Source organism: Arvicanthis niloticus, chromosome 3 (assembly GCF_011762505.2).
Source record: "Arvicanthis niloticus isolate mArvNil1 chromosome 3, mArvNil1.pat.X, whole genome shotgun sequence".
NCBI classification, from domain to species: domain Eukaryota; kingdom Metazoa; phylum Chordata; class Mammalia; order Rodentia; family Muridae; genus Arvicanthis; species Arvicanthis niloticus.
In genome coordinates, this window is record NC_047660.1 from 57,879,851 (window position 1) to 57,894,836 (window position 14,986).

Below are 14,986 nucleotides of genomic sequence, written 5' to 3' on the forward strand. Positions count from 1 at the left end.
TAACTCATTATTATTATTTTCTTTTTTTCTCTCTTTGATCTTTTGAGACAGGGTTTCTCTGTGTAGCCCTGGCTGTCCTGGAACTTACTCTGTAGACCAGGCTGGCCTCGAACTCAGAAATCCACCTGCCTCTGCCTCCCAAGTGCTGGGATTAGAGGCGTGCGCCACCACTGCCAGGCTATTAATTTTTTCTTAAAACCAGTCTTGCACTACTTATTATCCTCTAAACTTATTATCCTGCTGGCTCTAAACTTATTATCCTCCTGTCTCCACAACCAGAATGCTAGAATTTCAGACATGTACCACCATGCCCAACTTGTATGACTTTTTTTTGGGGGGGGGGGTTCGAGACAGGGTTTCTCTGTGAAGCCCTGGCTGTCCTGGAACTCACTCTGTAGACCAGGCTGGCCTCGAACTCAGAAATCCGCCTGCCTCTGCCTCCCAAGTGCTGGGATTAAAGGCATGCGCCACCACCGCCCGGCTGCATGACATTTTAAACTTAATTTAGTGTGTGTGTGTCCAGCAGGGTTTGGGGAATACTGAGGGTCTGAAGGTAAAGTTCAGGTCTAATTTGTATCTCAAAAGGTTTAAAAAGAATACCTTTTTATTTGTATCTTCTTTAACAAGTTCACACATATAAACAATGTATCTTTATTGTAGCAACCTCCACCTCTCCCCTCTTACTCTTTATAGGCGCTCCAACACCTCACCCTGCTTCACCTCCCTCTCATTCTCTCTCTCTCTCTCTGGCTCTTCTTCCCGATCGCTCTTGTTCTCTCCTTCTCCTCCTCTTCCTCTCTCTCTCTCTCTTTTAAAAATCCATTTAATCCAATCAGTGCCTCCCTTTGGAATGTTGGCTGATCTTGTTTGCTTGATCTTGTACAGGTAGCCATACCTACAGTGAGGTAGCCACAGCTGCAGTGAGGTCCTGAGTGTAATGGTCATGTCTCCATGTCTACTTGTTACAGATTTCTGCTCCTTTACCTTCAAGGTCCCATTTAGGTGTGAACATGCAACAGTCACTTATTCTTAGCACTTGGATGAGTTACGAGTCTCTGTGTTACTTGCTAATCACGGAAGGGAGAAGCTTCTTGCCCAAGGCTGAGGAAAGCCACTAGACTATGTATATAAATATAAGTATTTAGAAATCAGGCTAACAACACATCCATTTAGCAAGACAACAGTAATATGTTCCTTTCTAGGGCTTTTGACCAGACTTAAAGTACTAGGCAAGAATTCTTTCCTGTGGAACAGACCTCAAATCCAATTCAAACGTGGTTCATTAGCTGCCCCCAACCCCACTCTAATAGCCAGGCCACTATCGCTCCGATGGGCACATCTTGCCTAGCAGGTTGGCATTATAGTATGCAGCAGCATTCACCATTAGGAAAGACTATTGATGTGTCTCTCCCCCATTTATCCACGTCGCACCTTCTGGCACTATGTAAACTAGCCAGTGGAGAGGAAGTGTCCAGGTCAGTCCCAGCTTGAATTCAGTGAAAAACGTGAATGTGTTTATTTTTAAAATAGAAAGAAAAAAGTGGTGGTGGGGGCGGTGGAAGTGATGAGGGGCACAATTAAAATAGTTAAAACAACAACAAAAATAAAATACAGAGCAAAAATGCAGCTCTATGTTTTCCCTGAGAACAAACCTTCTGGCATCAGGAGACCACACTCCAGTAGGGCAGACATGGTGTAAGTCCTTTACTCTATTTATCAACTGGGCTTGGCCATCACAGGCCTTTCAGTTCCTAACTCTTTGTTTGTTTGTTTGTTTGTTTGGTTGGTTGTTTTTTTTTTTCAAGACAGGGTCTCTCTGTGTAGTCCTGGCTGTCCTGGAACTGACTCTGTAGACCAGGCTGGCCTCGAACTCAGAAATCCGCCTGCCTCTGCCTCCCAAGTGCTGGGACCACCACCGCCCGGCTTCAGTTCCTAACTCTTGACTTTCAGGTTCCTTTTCTTCTGAAGATTGTCTTAACTGAATTCTTTATGGTATATTTCTATCAAACTCTGACCTGGCTCCTTTTGATCATATGTAGCATAACATTGAACACAAGCTTATATTTGCTGAAGATTCTTGTAGTGGTTTGAATAGGAATGCCTCCCTAGACTCATGTGTTTGATTGCTTGGCCCATAGGGAGTGGCACTAGTACAAAGTATAGCCTTGTAGTAGGAAATATGTCGCTATAGGGTGGACATTGGGTCTCCTATGCTCAAGCTAGGTCCCTTGTGGGACAGTCCCCTTCTGCTGCCTCCGGTTTGAGATGTAGAACTCTCAGCTCCTTCTCTAGCAGTGTGTCTGCATGCCTCCATGCTTCCTGCCATGATAATGGACTGAACCTCTGAAGCTGTAAGCCAGCCCCAATGAAATGTTTTCCTTTATAAGAGTTGCCATGATCATGGTATCTCTTTACAGCAATAGAAACCCTAATTGGGACAATGTAATATTCTCATATACAATCAAATAAAGTCCACCTGACGCAAAAACAAAAACAAAACTAACCAGCCAACTAAAACCAACCAAAAACTGTTATTGTTCCAATTGTAAGCTAAAGGAAGTTAGCAGTCTGGAGTCTGCAGCCCTAGGGTCTGATTAACTGCCCGAAGGCTACATTGTGTGTTAAGGGATAGAAAGGTAGGGCTGCCAAGGTGAAGGTTGCACAAGGATGCTTGGAGAAATCAGGGGATACTAGAGCACTTTTTTTTTTTTTTAAATGAGAATTTACTATGTACTGTTTTGATCTGACAGATTTTTGAGACCAACAATGTCTCTGTTCTCATTGAGTTTAATAGCGGTGCAGGAAACAAGCCTAAACACACACATCACACTCACATGTATTTGTGGAGTGGAAACAAGCGTGCTATTTATAAAACCGAAGCAGAACAAGAGAACAGGGTTTGAGGGTGGCTGCTATTTGAGGAGACCCTAAAGAAGCCAAAAGCGCAAAGCACGCGTGGCCGTTCTTTTTCTAATTTTCCAAGCTGTAGGGAGCAAGGTGCGCCCCGGGAGCTCCGCCTCTCTCTCCCGATAGGCCGCAAGGTGCCATCTCCAGAGTTGCCCCGCCCAGTACCCCGCCTAGAGGTGGGGCTTCGAGCCCGCGCTCAGAGAGCGCCGAGCCGAAAGCGCGCGCACAACCCTCCCGGCATGCTTCTCGTCATCTCACGGCGTGGCTCAGGCCCGCGCGCGGCATGCTGGGAACTGTAGTTTCTACCCCTCCACCCCGCCCCGCTTCAGGGGTGCCGGTAAAAGCTGCTAGGTCGGGCTCCATTTCTAGCACATGACTAGCGGCTGTGGGGAGGCCTTACGAAGGGGTGAGGGCAGGGTTATCGCGACAGCCGGCAGGCCAGCGCTCCGGCCTTCTCCAGCGCGCGCTTCTCCTCAGCACCGCCCCCGCGCCGCGGCCACCTCGCGTTCCAGTCGTCACGGAGCGCGCGCTCCTCCCCCTCCGTCCCCTCCCGCTCGACTCGCCGCCGCCGCCGCCGCAGGAGCAGCCGCCTCCGGAGCCGCGCGCAGCCATGGCCGAGAACCCTGGCTTGGAGAACCACCGCATCAAGAGCTTCAAGAACAAGGGCCGCGATGTGGAGGCGAGTGTGCTCCGCTGCTGGCCGGGCCGGGCCGGGCGGCCGGGAGGGGAGGGGCGGGGGCCCGCGGCCGCTGGCTCTCGCCGGCTGGCGGTCAGTCGGAGTTGGCCGCCGCCTCGGGGCGCCGCGGCCCGGGCAGCAGCCGCCCTCTGAGCGGCTAGCGCGGCACCTGGGACCGCTGAGCGCTCGGCCCCGCTGCGCGGGCGCGGCCTGGCGTCGGAGGGGAAGGGATGTGGAGCCGAGGCGGGGTCCGCGGGCCGCGCGGGAGGACGGACCGGGATGCTGCCGCCCCGCGTGCCGACCGCACCGCCGGGGCCGGGCCGCCGCTCGTGTCCGCAGCCGGTGCAGCCTCCCGCGCTGCCGCACATGGAGCCTGGGTCCCCACGCTTACCTTGTGCGAGCCGGGCCCAGGCGGGCGGTGGCAGCCCTCAGAGGGGGGTGGGGACCAGCCGGGTAACTGACTTGTTTGAGGGAGGTGGATGGGGGAGGGTAGGATGCGCCAAGACCATTTTCTTATATTCCAGTGCTGTCCTTTGGACCAGTCTTCCCGAGCTGTTGCAGCTCATACCCCTGTGACTGCTGGCATTTGGAGCGATCTAAAGGTGGACAATAGTTTACCATCTATTGTGTTGAAGCTTTGGGAAGGAGGTTGTGCAGACCTCTGATCTTGGGATTTTTTTTTTTTTTTTTTTAAAGCTCATCTTGGAGTAGAAGTATGAATAATAGGAAAATAATTTCTTTGACCTGTTTTCCAGAAATAAATTGGATACATAGATTCCTACGTCCGTGTATATACCACATGCTACCAAGCTAGTAGATTTTCCAAGTGGTTGCAAAACTGTAAACATTCATTGTGGTCACTCAGTTTGCTGCTACTCAGCATGTTGCCATTGTCTCATTAAGGTGACATTAGCAGCTACTATTTGCAAACTCTGCTTATTGAGGTAGCGCTAGAGGTCTCTCTCCTCCTACTAAAACCAATGAAGTGTAATAGGACGAACTTCACTGGGACCCAACCTCTGGATTTGATGGGGGAAATAGTTTAAAGCCCATTCTCTCTTCTCTATTCTAATAGTAGGTAATATGATTTGTGTAGTCCAGTAGTTTTTTTGTTAAAGGCTAGTTGGTAAATACAGGGTTTGGTTTGGTTAAGAATTAGATGAAGCTGGGCCATTTTTCAGAGCTACAAAATTAAGTATGAGTTGGAAAAACCTGGGGGAATATCTGTGGAATTCCCATTTGAGTGAGACTATAGGTCCTCTATCTCTGTTCTGATGACATTTAAGTTTCTTTTTGAGAATTACTTCCAAACAAAAGTGAAACCTAGCAAATGGAACAGCCATCAGTGTGGTTTTTGATAAGACTTAGTTTTGATCTTTTTCTACCAGTAATTTTTCCGTGTGCGCGCATGGCATGTGCATGTGATGTATAGTTTCTCTTGCTTTTTGTTTGTTTTCTTTTTGAGACAGGGCCTTACTGCAGGGCGGGCTGGTTAAGCCCAGAGAATAGTCCTGCCTCAGTCTCCCAAGTGCTGGGATTACAGGCATGGGCCGCCACACCCTGTCATACCAGTAATTGTTCTTGAGCCTGTCTTTTATTACTAGAAGCAGCACTTGAATGGTCTATATGGATACTCGTATCGCTTGTACATTCTTTCGTCTTCTGGATGTTGGTGTAAGTTTTTGTCATGATTCACTTGAGCATTGTGTCCTGTTTGTTTAATGATAACTTGTAAGAACTTCTGCATGTAATAGATCCACAGCAGATAGTAGCTGCTTAGTAGAAGGTAACAAGTGGCTTGTGGATAAGTGAAAAAGACAATAGAGTTGCCAGCCAGGCAGTGGTGGCTCAGCCTTTAGTCCCAGCACTTGGGAGGCAGAGGCAGGCAGATTTCCGAGTTCGAGGCCAGCCTGGTCTACAGAGTGAGTTCCAGGACAGCCAGGGCTATACAGAAAAACCCTGTCTCTGGAAAGACAGTAGAGTTGCCAAGCCATTCTGTCTGATTTTGTTTACACATTTCATTTCCAAGTCTATGTTTGTATAACTAGGACATGAAATAGGCATTTAAATGGTAGTTCTTTGTGGCAGACACAAAGAATTATATATTGGTATGCTATACCAAGAGTGTGATACCTCATTAAATCCTTATAAGTTAGATATGTCACTATCGTTTACTAGAGAATCACCATATTTCTGTAATGTGCTGGTCACATTTGAGCTTTCATTAGCTAGTGACTATAGTACAAACAATAATGAAGTCTGATTGATTTTTTTTCTTTTTCTTTCTCTCTCTCTCTTTTTTTTTTTTTTGGTTTTTCGAGACAGGGTTTCTCTGTGTAGTTCTGGCTGTCCTGGTACTCACTCTGTAGACCAGGCTGGCCTCGAACTCAGAAATCCGCCTGCCTCTGCCTCCCAAGTGCTGGGATTAAAGGGATGCGCCACCACTGCCCGGGTCTGATTGATTTCTAATAAATACATGGGAATGAACTGATCCTGAAGAGTCAAAGAAAAGGTTGGTTGCACACTCAGTAATCTCAGCAGTTGATGGGGAAGCAGCAAGTTAGGGGTTCAAAGCCATCCTGAGCTATAGGATACCCTACCTCAAAAAATAAGCAAATGAAGTGAAAAGGAGTTAACTGGAGAAGGGGAGGGGCAGGGTGGAAGAAGCAGGGTATGGTTTTGGGATTTGAGGAACAGTAAATGAAAAGTTCCTGGAACTTCATCAGGACTGCTTTTACTAAGGGGATATGGAGAGGGGGCGGGGGCTAGAAATATGGTGGAAGGGTAATCTGAGATTTGGTCTAATCCAGGGTCTTTATTGTGGGTTTAAACAGAATTTAGAGGCGATGCAGCCATGTTAAATTTCGTTTTTCCCATTAGAAGCTGTGCTGCATTTGAGTCAATACAAGTTTGCACTATAATTAAGTAGTTGTGATTATTCATGTGTTTGATATTTCTCTACAAATAGTGTAGACAAAAGATAAAACATTTTAAAATTATGCAGTCATCTGGTACAAGGAAAATAAGGCAGCATTCTCTGAGGGCTGTGAGTAAGTAGAAAGAGGGTTGAGGGGGACACCATCTTAGAGATGTTCTGCTAATAGTGACTTCATCAGAGGGCTTTGGAGTACAGAATGAAGTGGTGGATCTTAGAGGAAGTATGTATCAAACTTGAGATGGGCAGGTGAGAAATTAGTGAATACAGTCACAGGTGCAAAAGAGGCATGATGATTACAGGAGTTGGTCTGGTGGAATAGTCTTGCAAGAAGTGTTGTCTGTAAAAAGGGATTTTCTAAAAACTAAGACGACATAATGGTTATAACTTGAAATCAGGACTTGATGACCCTTCTCATTCATCTCTTTTGCTCTTCCTCTTAATCTTCCTTCCCTTCCTCATCTTTTTTGTGTCAAGGTCACAGAAGATAGCCTGCATGCACAGGTAGGCATGGAGGAGCTAAATCATTGGTAGTGATTGAAGCTTGGGTAAGGAATCAGATTTTTATAGCCAACCTAGAAAGACAAGTGAAGAAGAAATGGGACTGAGTTTGTTTCTCAATACTAGACATTTTTCATATAAGGCATTGATCCTGAAGCTTTTTTTAAAAAGAAAGTTGTTTTTTTCTTTTCAGATTTAGAAAGGTGTGTAAAACAGAAATATTCTGCTCAGTGACTGGTTCTAAAACAGACATTCAGGTAGCTGGAGCCCAAGGTAACCTTGTCTTATGCGCGTGGGTGTGCATAAATTTCAAGAATATGACTTTTTGTTTGTTTGGTTTTGGGACAGGGTTTTTCTGTGTGGCCTTGGCTGTCCTGGAAGTTGCTCTATATGTAGACCAGGCTGGCCTCTCTCTCAGAGATCTGCTGGGATCAAAAAAAGTGTATGCCACCACTACCTAGCTAGCTAACTTTTTGTTTATTCATCTATTTTTTTGTGCATGTGACACAATATACTTAGGAAGTCAGAGGACAGCTTATAGGAGTTGGTTGTTTCCTTTCTTGGGTAGGGGTCAAACTTAGGTTACCAGGCTTGGTAGCAAGTACCTTTACTTACTGAGCTATTTGGATGGCCTGGATATGGCATTTTTGTCAATAATTAATAATAACAAAGTAAGAAACTGGTAGTTTGAATGAGACTGATTCCCATAGGCTTGTATATTTGAGTGGCTGCTCTCCAGCTGGGGAACTATTAAAGGATTTGGAGGCGTGGCTTTGCTGGAGGAGATGTCATTTTGTCACTGGGGGTGAGCTTTGAGGTTTAAAAGCCTGCACCAGGCCTAGTTGCATTTTTTTCTTTCTGTCTGCACATTGTGAATTAGACGTGAGCTCTCAGCTACTATTATAGTGGCCGGCCAGCTGGCCTGCCTGCCTGCTGCCCTCTGGGCCATGATGGTCATGGTCTAGCCCTGAGACTGTAAGCAAGTCCCCAGTTAAAAGCTTCCTCCTATAAATTGCTTTGGTCATGATGTCTCCTCACAGCAATAGAACAACTAAGAAACCTTAACAGTTAATGAGTGTTTATGATGTTAAGTACTTTATATGGATTATTTATTTGGCCACAGCCATCCTATGAAAGTAGGCACTATTACAAGTCCCACTTGCTGTGGAGGAAACCTGAGGCCTACAACTCTTCAGCACCCCTGAGTTACAACATGGTAAGGGACTGAGCCTGGGCTTAAAACCAGATTTTGCTCATTTTGCTCTCTTCCATTGAGGGAAACTATGGCTTGGCATGAGTGAAGCATGTTTGAAGGTTTGTAAGCCAGGAAAGTAGTGAAGAAATGCTGACTATATCATACAATTTCTGTTTGGTGCTTTAAAACATTAATAATACATTTTATACAGCTTATCATTGAATTTATTTGCCTTTTTTCACTCTTGAAAGGTTTTATTCTTTTTTTTATTCTTTTTTTTTTTTTTTGGTTTTTTGAGACAGGGTTTCTCTGTGTAGTCCTGGCTGTCCTGGCACTCACTCTGTAGACCAGGCTGGCTTCGAACTCAGAAATCTGCCTGCCTCTGCCTCCCAAGTGCTGGGATTAAAGGCGTGCGCCACCACCGCCCGGCGCACATTTTCATTTGTAATCAATTTCCAATGCATTTCCAAAATTGTCTTCTCTCTGGACCTTCTATTGTATTGGTAAAAGGTTTTCCATGATTTCCTACACACAGTTCTCTTGTATACCACTGGTATAAAGAGACTCCTTCATATATCTCTATAGTCAGTAAGATTATGATTCTTCCACAGTGTCGTTGTAATGAAACAGACCTTCAGAAGACCCCCATATGGTCTTTGCTGACCGCCTGTATTCTGTACTGTCAACTTGCTGTGCTCTCGTGCTTTCCTGAGTGAATTTGTTTTCACTTGTTTGGAATAGAGTATTATGCTATTTAACAGTCTACGTGTATATGGTTTTAAAGTCCGGGGCCTATCAAGATGTCTAGTAAGGGCAGAGACCTTGCAGTGTCACTGGTCATTTAGTAATTGGTTGGTAAAATTTCATACATACTTTTTGAGAAAAGGGACTAGATAATACATATACCTTTTAAAACTATGTATTTAGGGATGAAAGATAAAATATTGTAAGATCTTTTTAAAATACAAGCTTTTAAAAAAGATTTAAAATATTTTAAAAAGATCGTGTGTGTGTCTGCACATAAGTTCAGATGCCCTCAGAATCCATAAGAGGGCATTGGATAGTTACAGGTAGTTGTGAAGAATCTCACTTGGGTGGTAGAAACTGATCTCTCATCCTTTGCAAACAGTGCTCTTAACCAGGGAACCAGCCTTCCAGGCTCTGTAAGATCATTTCTTTTAGAAACCCGGTCTGTAACGTACTTTTGTAAGGTGAACAAACTCATACTTGAGTGTGAACTAGAAGAAAGATTAGTGCAGAATTCATACTTGTTCATGTTTATTTTTATTAGCATATTGACATTTAGCCTTTCTAAATAATAGCGATTGAACACAGTGCTTTTGGGAATCACCATTCTCCTTTTGGCTCCATTTAACCACTTTCAGGTCTCGAAGGTGCTTATTTGCTCCATCCTTCGTGATACTTTTCCATTACTAAAGTTGCAGAACGTGCCATTTTTCAGGAATTTCGATTTCATATGTCAGGCACTAATTTTCTTGAATTTGCCGACAGGGAGGAGGTTGAGGGTGTGTGTCCCTTTTCCTGGCCCAATCAGTCTTAACTTTGTTTTGCCTTTGCCAGCTCCACTGCCTATTCATTGAGTGTAGGCATGTGTTAGGATTGTGCCTGTGAGTCTTCCTCTATGACCAACTTTTCTTGTTCACACCAGCAGTTCTTTTAGCTTTAACCACCACTTCTCTGAGGTGGGGAGGGGGATGGCAAGAGCAGGAATGAGATCTATTTTAGTTCTGTGCTGGAGGGGTCACACAGACACCTCAGCAGCTTCTCGTGCTCAGTGAGTGGTAAAGCCATGTTCTCTTTGTGTTCTTATTGCCCTAACTGTGACTAAATTTGAAACCTGAGAGTCTTCTTGGATTCCTTCCTCACCTTCACCTCCAGTCAGATGCCAGTCAGTGTAGCTTCAATCTCTGCAGTGTCTGGATTTTAGCCTCCCCCCCACCCCCACTTGAGGCCTTATTGCCTGTCACCTGCCAGTATAAAAGTTCCCCTCAGTGGTGCCCTTCCTTTAGTTCACTGGGATCTTTCCGTAAGCCTGATGCTTTTTTCTCCTCACTACCCCTCCCTTCCCTCACTCAGTTAAGCTCTACAACACTGAATGTCTTATATTCTTATACATAATCTGGAGTCCTGCCCTCCCTTCTTTCCCAGGGCTGTTTCTATTCTCAGGGCTATCTTGATGACTGAAATATCCTTTTCTGCCTCCTGTTGACTGGCTAATTCCTACCTCTTAAGTACTGTAGATCAAAGTACTTTTCTTTGCTCCTGAGGGAATCTTTGTTATTGTAGTAGTAGTAATGTATTGAATTGTGTTTTGTCTGTTTCCCCAACTGTACTGTAAGGTTTTTGAGGCACCAACTAATCTTCAATGTCTACTGAACAATATGGTTGAAACAAAGCAACCACCAAAACAATCTTGGAATACACCCATACTGGTACTGTATGTATTTTTCCCAAAGTGTGTTTACGTGTGTACACATACACACACACACACACACACACACACACACGTATACATTTAATTAATTTTATGTATGTGAGTGTTTTTCTTGCATATATGTCTGTGTATCAACATGTCTGGTGCCTGAGGTGGCCAGAAGAGTGTATTCGATCCCCTGAAACTGGAGCTACAGACTGTTGCATCCTGCCATGTGGGTGCTTGGAATAAAAACTTGTTCTGCAAAAGCAGCAAGTGCTCTTAACTTGCTCTTAACAACTTAGCATCTCAATAGCCCTGCAAAGTGCAAGAATGTGAGTGTGTATATGTGTGTGGTCTTAACATACATACATATATATATATATATACATATATATATATACATATATACATATATATATGTATGTATATATATGTGTGTGTGTACATATATGTTTATGTACAAAGACTAGCATGATCTCTTACTGGTCTCAATAATATCTTCAAGAAAGAGCACCAAGTACAAACTAACAAAGTTTGTCCTTTGTGTGCCGATGGACCCAGCCACTGCTGGCACATGTTCAGCCTCTATTTCCCAATCAGGCCCTGGTGGTTTGAGGAGAAAGCAAGAGTGAGAACCCTGGTGGAACTCCCACAAGTGACTCTAGAGCTGCTAGTGACCATCTTGCCTTTAGATGGCCAACAAAGGGACAGGCACAGTAGTACATTTTTGAATTGAGACTATTACTCCTATACTGTCTTTCCCTTTTACTTTGAAAATAGAATCTAAACATTATGACAGGTAAAGTGTTAGGAGATTAAGGCAAGTGCTTAGTAGATTAGATTCATTACACAAGCCTTTGAATACTGGCTTATATTCACTTTGCACAATGTTTTCAAGGTTCATCCTTACTGTAGCATGTATCAAAATTTCCTTCCGTTAATATTCTGCTGTATGCATATACTGCATTTTGTTTATTCCAGTGGTTCTCAACCTGTGGGTTGCGACCCCTTTGGCGTGGGTGTTGAATGACACCTTCAAGGGGTGGTCCAAGACCATCAGAAAATACAGCTATTTACATTATGATTCATAACAGTAGCAAAATTACAGTTGTGAAGTAGCAACGAATAGTTTTATGGTTGGGAGTCATCACAACATGAGGAACTATATATTAAAGGGCTGCAGCATTAGGAAGGTTGAGAACCACTGCTCTATTCATTCTATCAGTGAATACTTGGGTTATTTCCTACATTTTGGCTGTTGTTTGTCCACTATTTATTTATTTAGGGTTTTTTGTTTGTTGTTTTAGATAGGGTCCTCATGTATCTACCCAGGTTAGCTTTGAACTTGTTGTATAGCTGAGGATGACCTTGAACTCTCAGTACTCCTGTATCTACCAATGTCCAGTGCTGGGGAACAAACTCAGGGGTTCTAGCATTCTGGGCAAGCACTCTACCAACTGAGCTACATCCTCAGCCTTACTGCTTTTTGTTTGTTTGTTTGGGGTTTTTTGTTTTTGATACAAAGCTGTGCTGTATAGTCCAGGCTGGCCTAGAACTTTCAGTGATGCTCCTGCCTCCTAGTAGTGCTAGTATTACAGGTGTGTGCATCTTTGTATTTCTCACTATTTAAAATACCATTAATTTGTTGGGGAAAAAAATTAGGTCAGTGTTTTTACATTGCATTGCACCATGGGAAAGTATCATTTTCGTGGTTTAGAACAACCAAGAATCAGCAGTTTCATATGTCTGAGCCTATTAGAAGGTCTTAGCATAGGCTTGTCTTTCCTCATGGAGTAGTTTAATTTGTTCCTTATATTCTGCACCATCCTCAGGCTTTTCTGTAAACTGGAAGTTAAACTTACAGGGAAATGGTCAGATTTAGTTTACTTATGACAAGACTTATATAAATCACATTGGCCTTCAAATTCCCTATGTAGCTAAGCCTGGCCTTGAACTTCTAGCCTCCTGCCCATATTTCCTGAGTGTAGGATTACCGGTGTTTACCAGCATTCACAGTTCAGCATTTTTTTTAATCAAAAATTTTAATTGATGCTATGTGTTTTAGAATATATGCTGATAATATTATTTGATCACAGGGTCACAGATATAAACGTTACTATATTTGCTGAATGAATTTTAGTTATTTTAGTGAGATGACATACTGGATAACACTTGAAGGAGAAAAAGGTAACATGAGCTTTTGCTAGCAAGTGAAGGAGTTACAAAGTATATTTCTAGAAAGCTGGCTTCAGAGTCAATGGTATTGTCTTGTGTAACTTGCAGCTTTCCTACGTTGACTTTATTTTGCGAGTACAGATCTGACTGTAGCATTCCTTCCAGGTCTTTTCCTCTATCATGAAGGAAGGGAACAGTGATAGTAAGACAACTGTCCTTTCTAAGGATTTGCCATACCCTTATCTGTCAGTTATGATATTGGAATTGATTATTTGAAAGATTGATTTAAGAAAGTGAAAATATTTTCCCCCATGACCTAGGGAGTTTTGGTTAGAGAAACTGGTGCTGAACAGGTCTAGTGTACTGTGACAGGCTGTAACAGTGACTGACCTCCACAACGCTGTCAGAAGAGACAGGGAAGAAAGGGAGTGACTGAACTGCCAGGCTTTCTGGTATAGAATTCCTTATCTACCAATTTTTCTTTTCTTTAGAGTGCCATGTTCTAAAATGTCTTACACTGTTCTCTGCCCTCTTATGTTATGATTTAATTTTATTGGTTCTTAACATTCATTATGTGTATCTTTTTATAGGTAATGCCTTAAGTTTCTAAGTTAAAACTTGGTTTTTTATTCTTATATTTGTGGAGTTTTTGTGAGGCTGAATCTGCTATTCTTTCTGATCTGTCAGCATGTTTTTCTGTAGTATTCTTCTCTTCCTTTTTTTATTTGATTCACAGACCCTAGTGATTAGAAACCAGACTTAATAACATTTAATGTTTTCCTGTGTTCCAGGCAGAGTTTCATCATAAAATTTATAAACATGAGAGACTAGAGAAGTGGCCAATGGTAAGGCACACTGCCTCCAGAGGGCCTGGGCATGATTCCCTGCACACATGTGGTGGCTTACAGTCTTATATTTGTAACTTCAGTTCTGGGGAATCTGTGCCCTCTTCTGTTCTCTGTAGGTGCTGCACACATGAGGTGCTCAGATACACATGTAAGCATAACATTCTTACATACAAGATTAAAATGAATTAAAAGAACACACACAGATGTAGGGAGTTTTAGGGGGAGATCTTTCCCTAGGCTTAATAATTCCGTGTTGTGTGCTAGGTTCTCTAATACCTGTATGCAGTTTGCTGCTAGAGTATAGACAAAGGCAATGCTTGACCATATCTAAGGAAATGGAGTAGGTTATAGGAAGGTTGTACTTCAAACAGCTCTGGAAATGCTTCCAGGCTTAGCATTTGCAAAGAGTTGAAACAGTGGCATTACATTTATTATATCTTTTTGGTAACAATGCTTTGATTTGGCCTTTGGAAGCTACTTTCCTGTTATTGGCTATCTCTTGTTAGGTTGTTTTGTTTTGTGTTTTGAAAAGGGGGTCTTAGGTAGCTTTGGCTGAGCTTGGTTTTGTGGTCCTCTTGCAGGCATCCCCCACATGCTGGGATTACAGGTGTTTACCACTATAACCAGCTTTCTTGGTGGGATTTTTCAATCTGAATGCTTGTCTCTTCTTTATTTAAAGTGCCTGTTTTAGTCAGGGTTCTCTAGAGACATAGAACTTATGGGTGGTGTCTATATGGTAAGGGAATTTGTTATGATGACTTACAGTCTGTAGTCCCAACTCCCCAACAATGGTCAGCTGTGAATGGGAAGTCCAAGGATCTAGCAGTTGCTCAGTCCCACAAGGCAAGCAGGCGAAGAAGAGGGTCTTCCTTCTTCCAACATCCTATGTAGGACTCCAGCAGAAGGTGTGACCCAGATTAAAGGTGTGTGCCACAGTGCCTGCATCTGGGACTTGTTTTGTTCCATATGACCTTGAACTCAGGGATCTCCTTGGCTTGGTCTCCTGGGATTCATAGCCACTATGCCTTAAGATCTCCATGCCAAGATCCAGGTCAGAAACTTATATTTTCCAGCCTCAAAATCAGGATCACAGGTGAGCCTTCCAATTCTGAATTGTAGTTCATTCCAGATATAGTCAAGTTGACAACCAGGAATATCGACTACAGTGCCTAACCTTTTTTCTGGCTAACACAGATTAGACTAATCAAGTTCTGTTCCTGGTGTTTTTATATCTTTTTTAAAAAATTGAAAAACTTTATTTATATGGGGGTAGTGTGCGTTTTTGTGCATTTGTTTGCATGTCATATGTTGA

At 43.3% G+C, this 14,986-nt stretch overlaps 1 protein-coding gene across 1 annotated transcript in view; it reads left to right on the top strand.

Annotated features, from left to right (window-relative positions):
• Positions 1 to 3,146: 3,146 nt before the first annotated feature.
• Kpna3 (karyopherin subunit alpha 3) overlaps positions 3,147 to 14,986 on the top strand; it is a 68,087-nt gene continuing 56,247 nt past the window's right edge. The window contains exon 1 of the mRNA XM_034497927.2: positions 3,147 to 3,586. Coding sequence (XP_034353818.1) covers positions 3,518 to 3,586 — 69 coding nt within the window. The 5' untranslated portion in view covers positions 3,147 to 3,517. The remainder of the gene's footprint in view (positions 3,587 to 14,986) is intronic.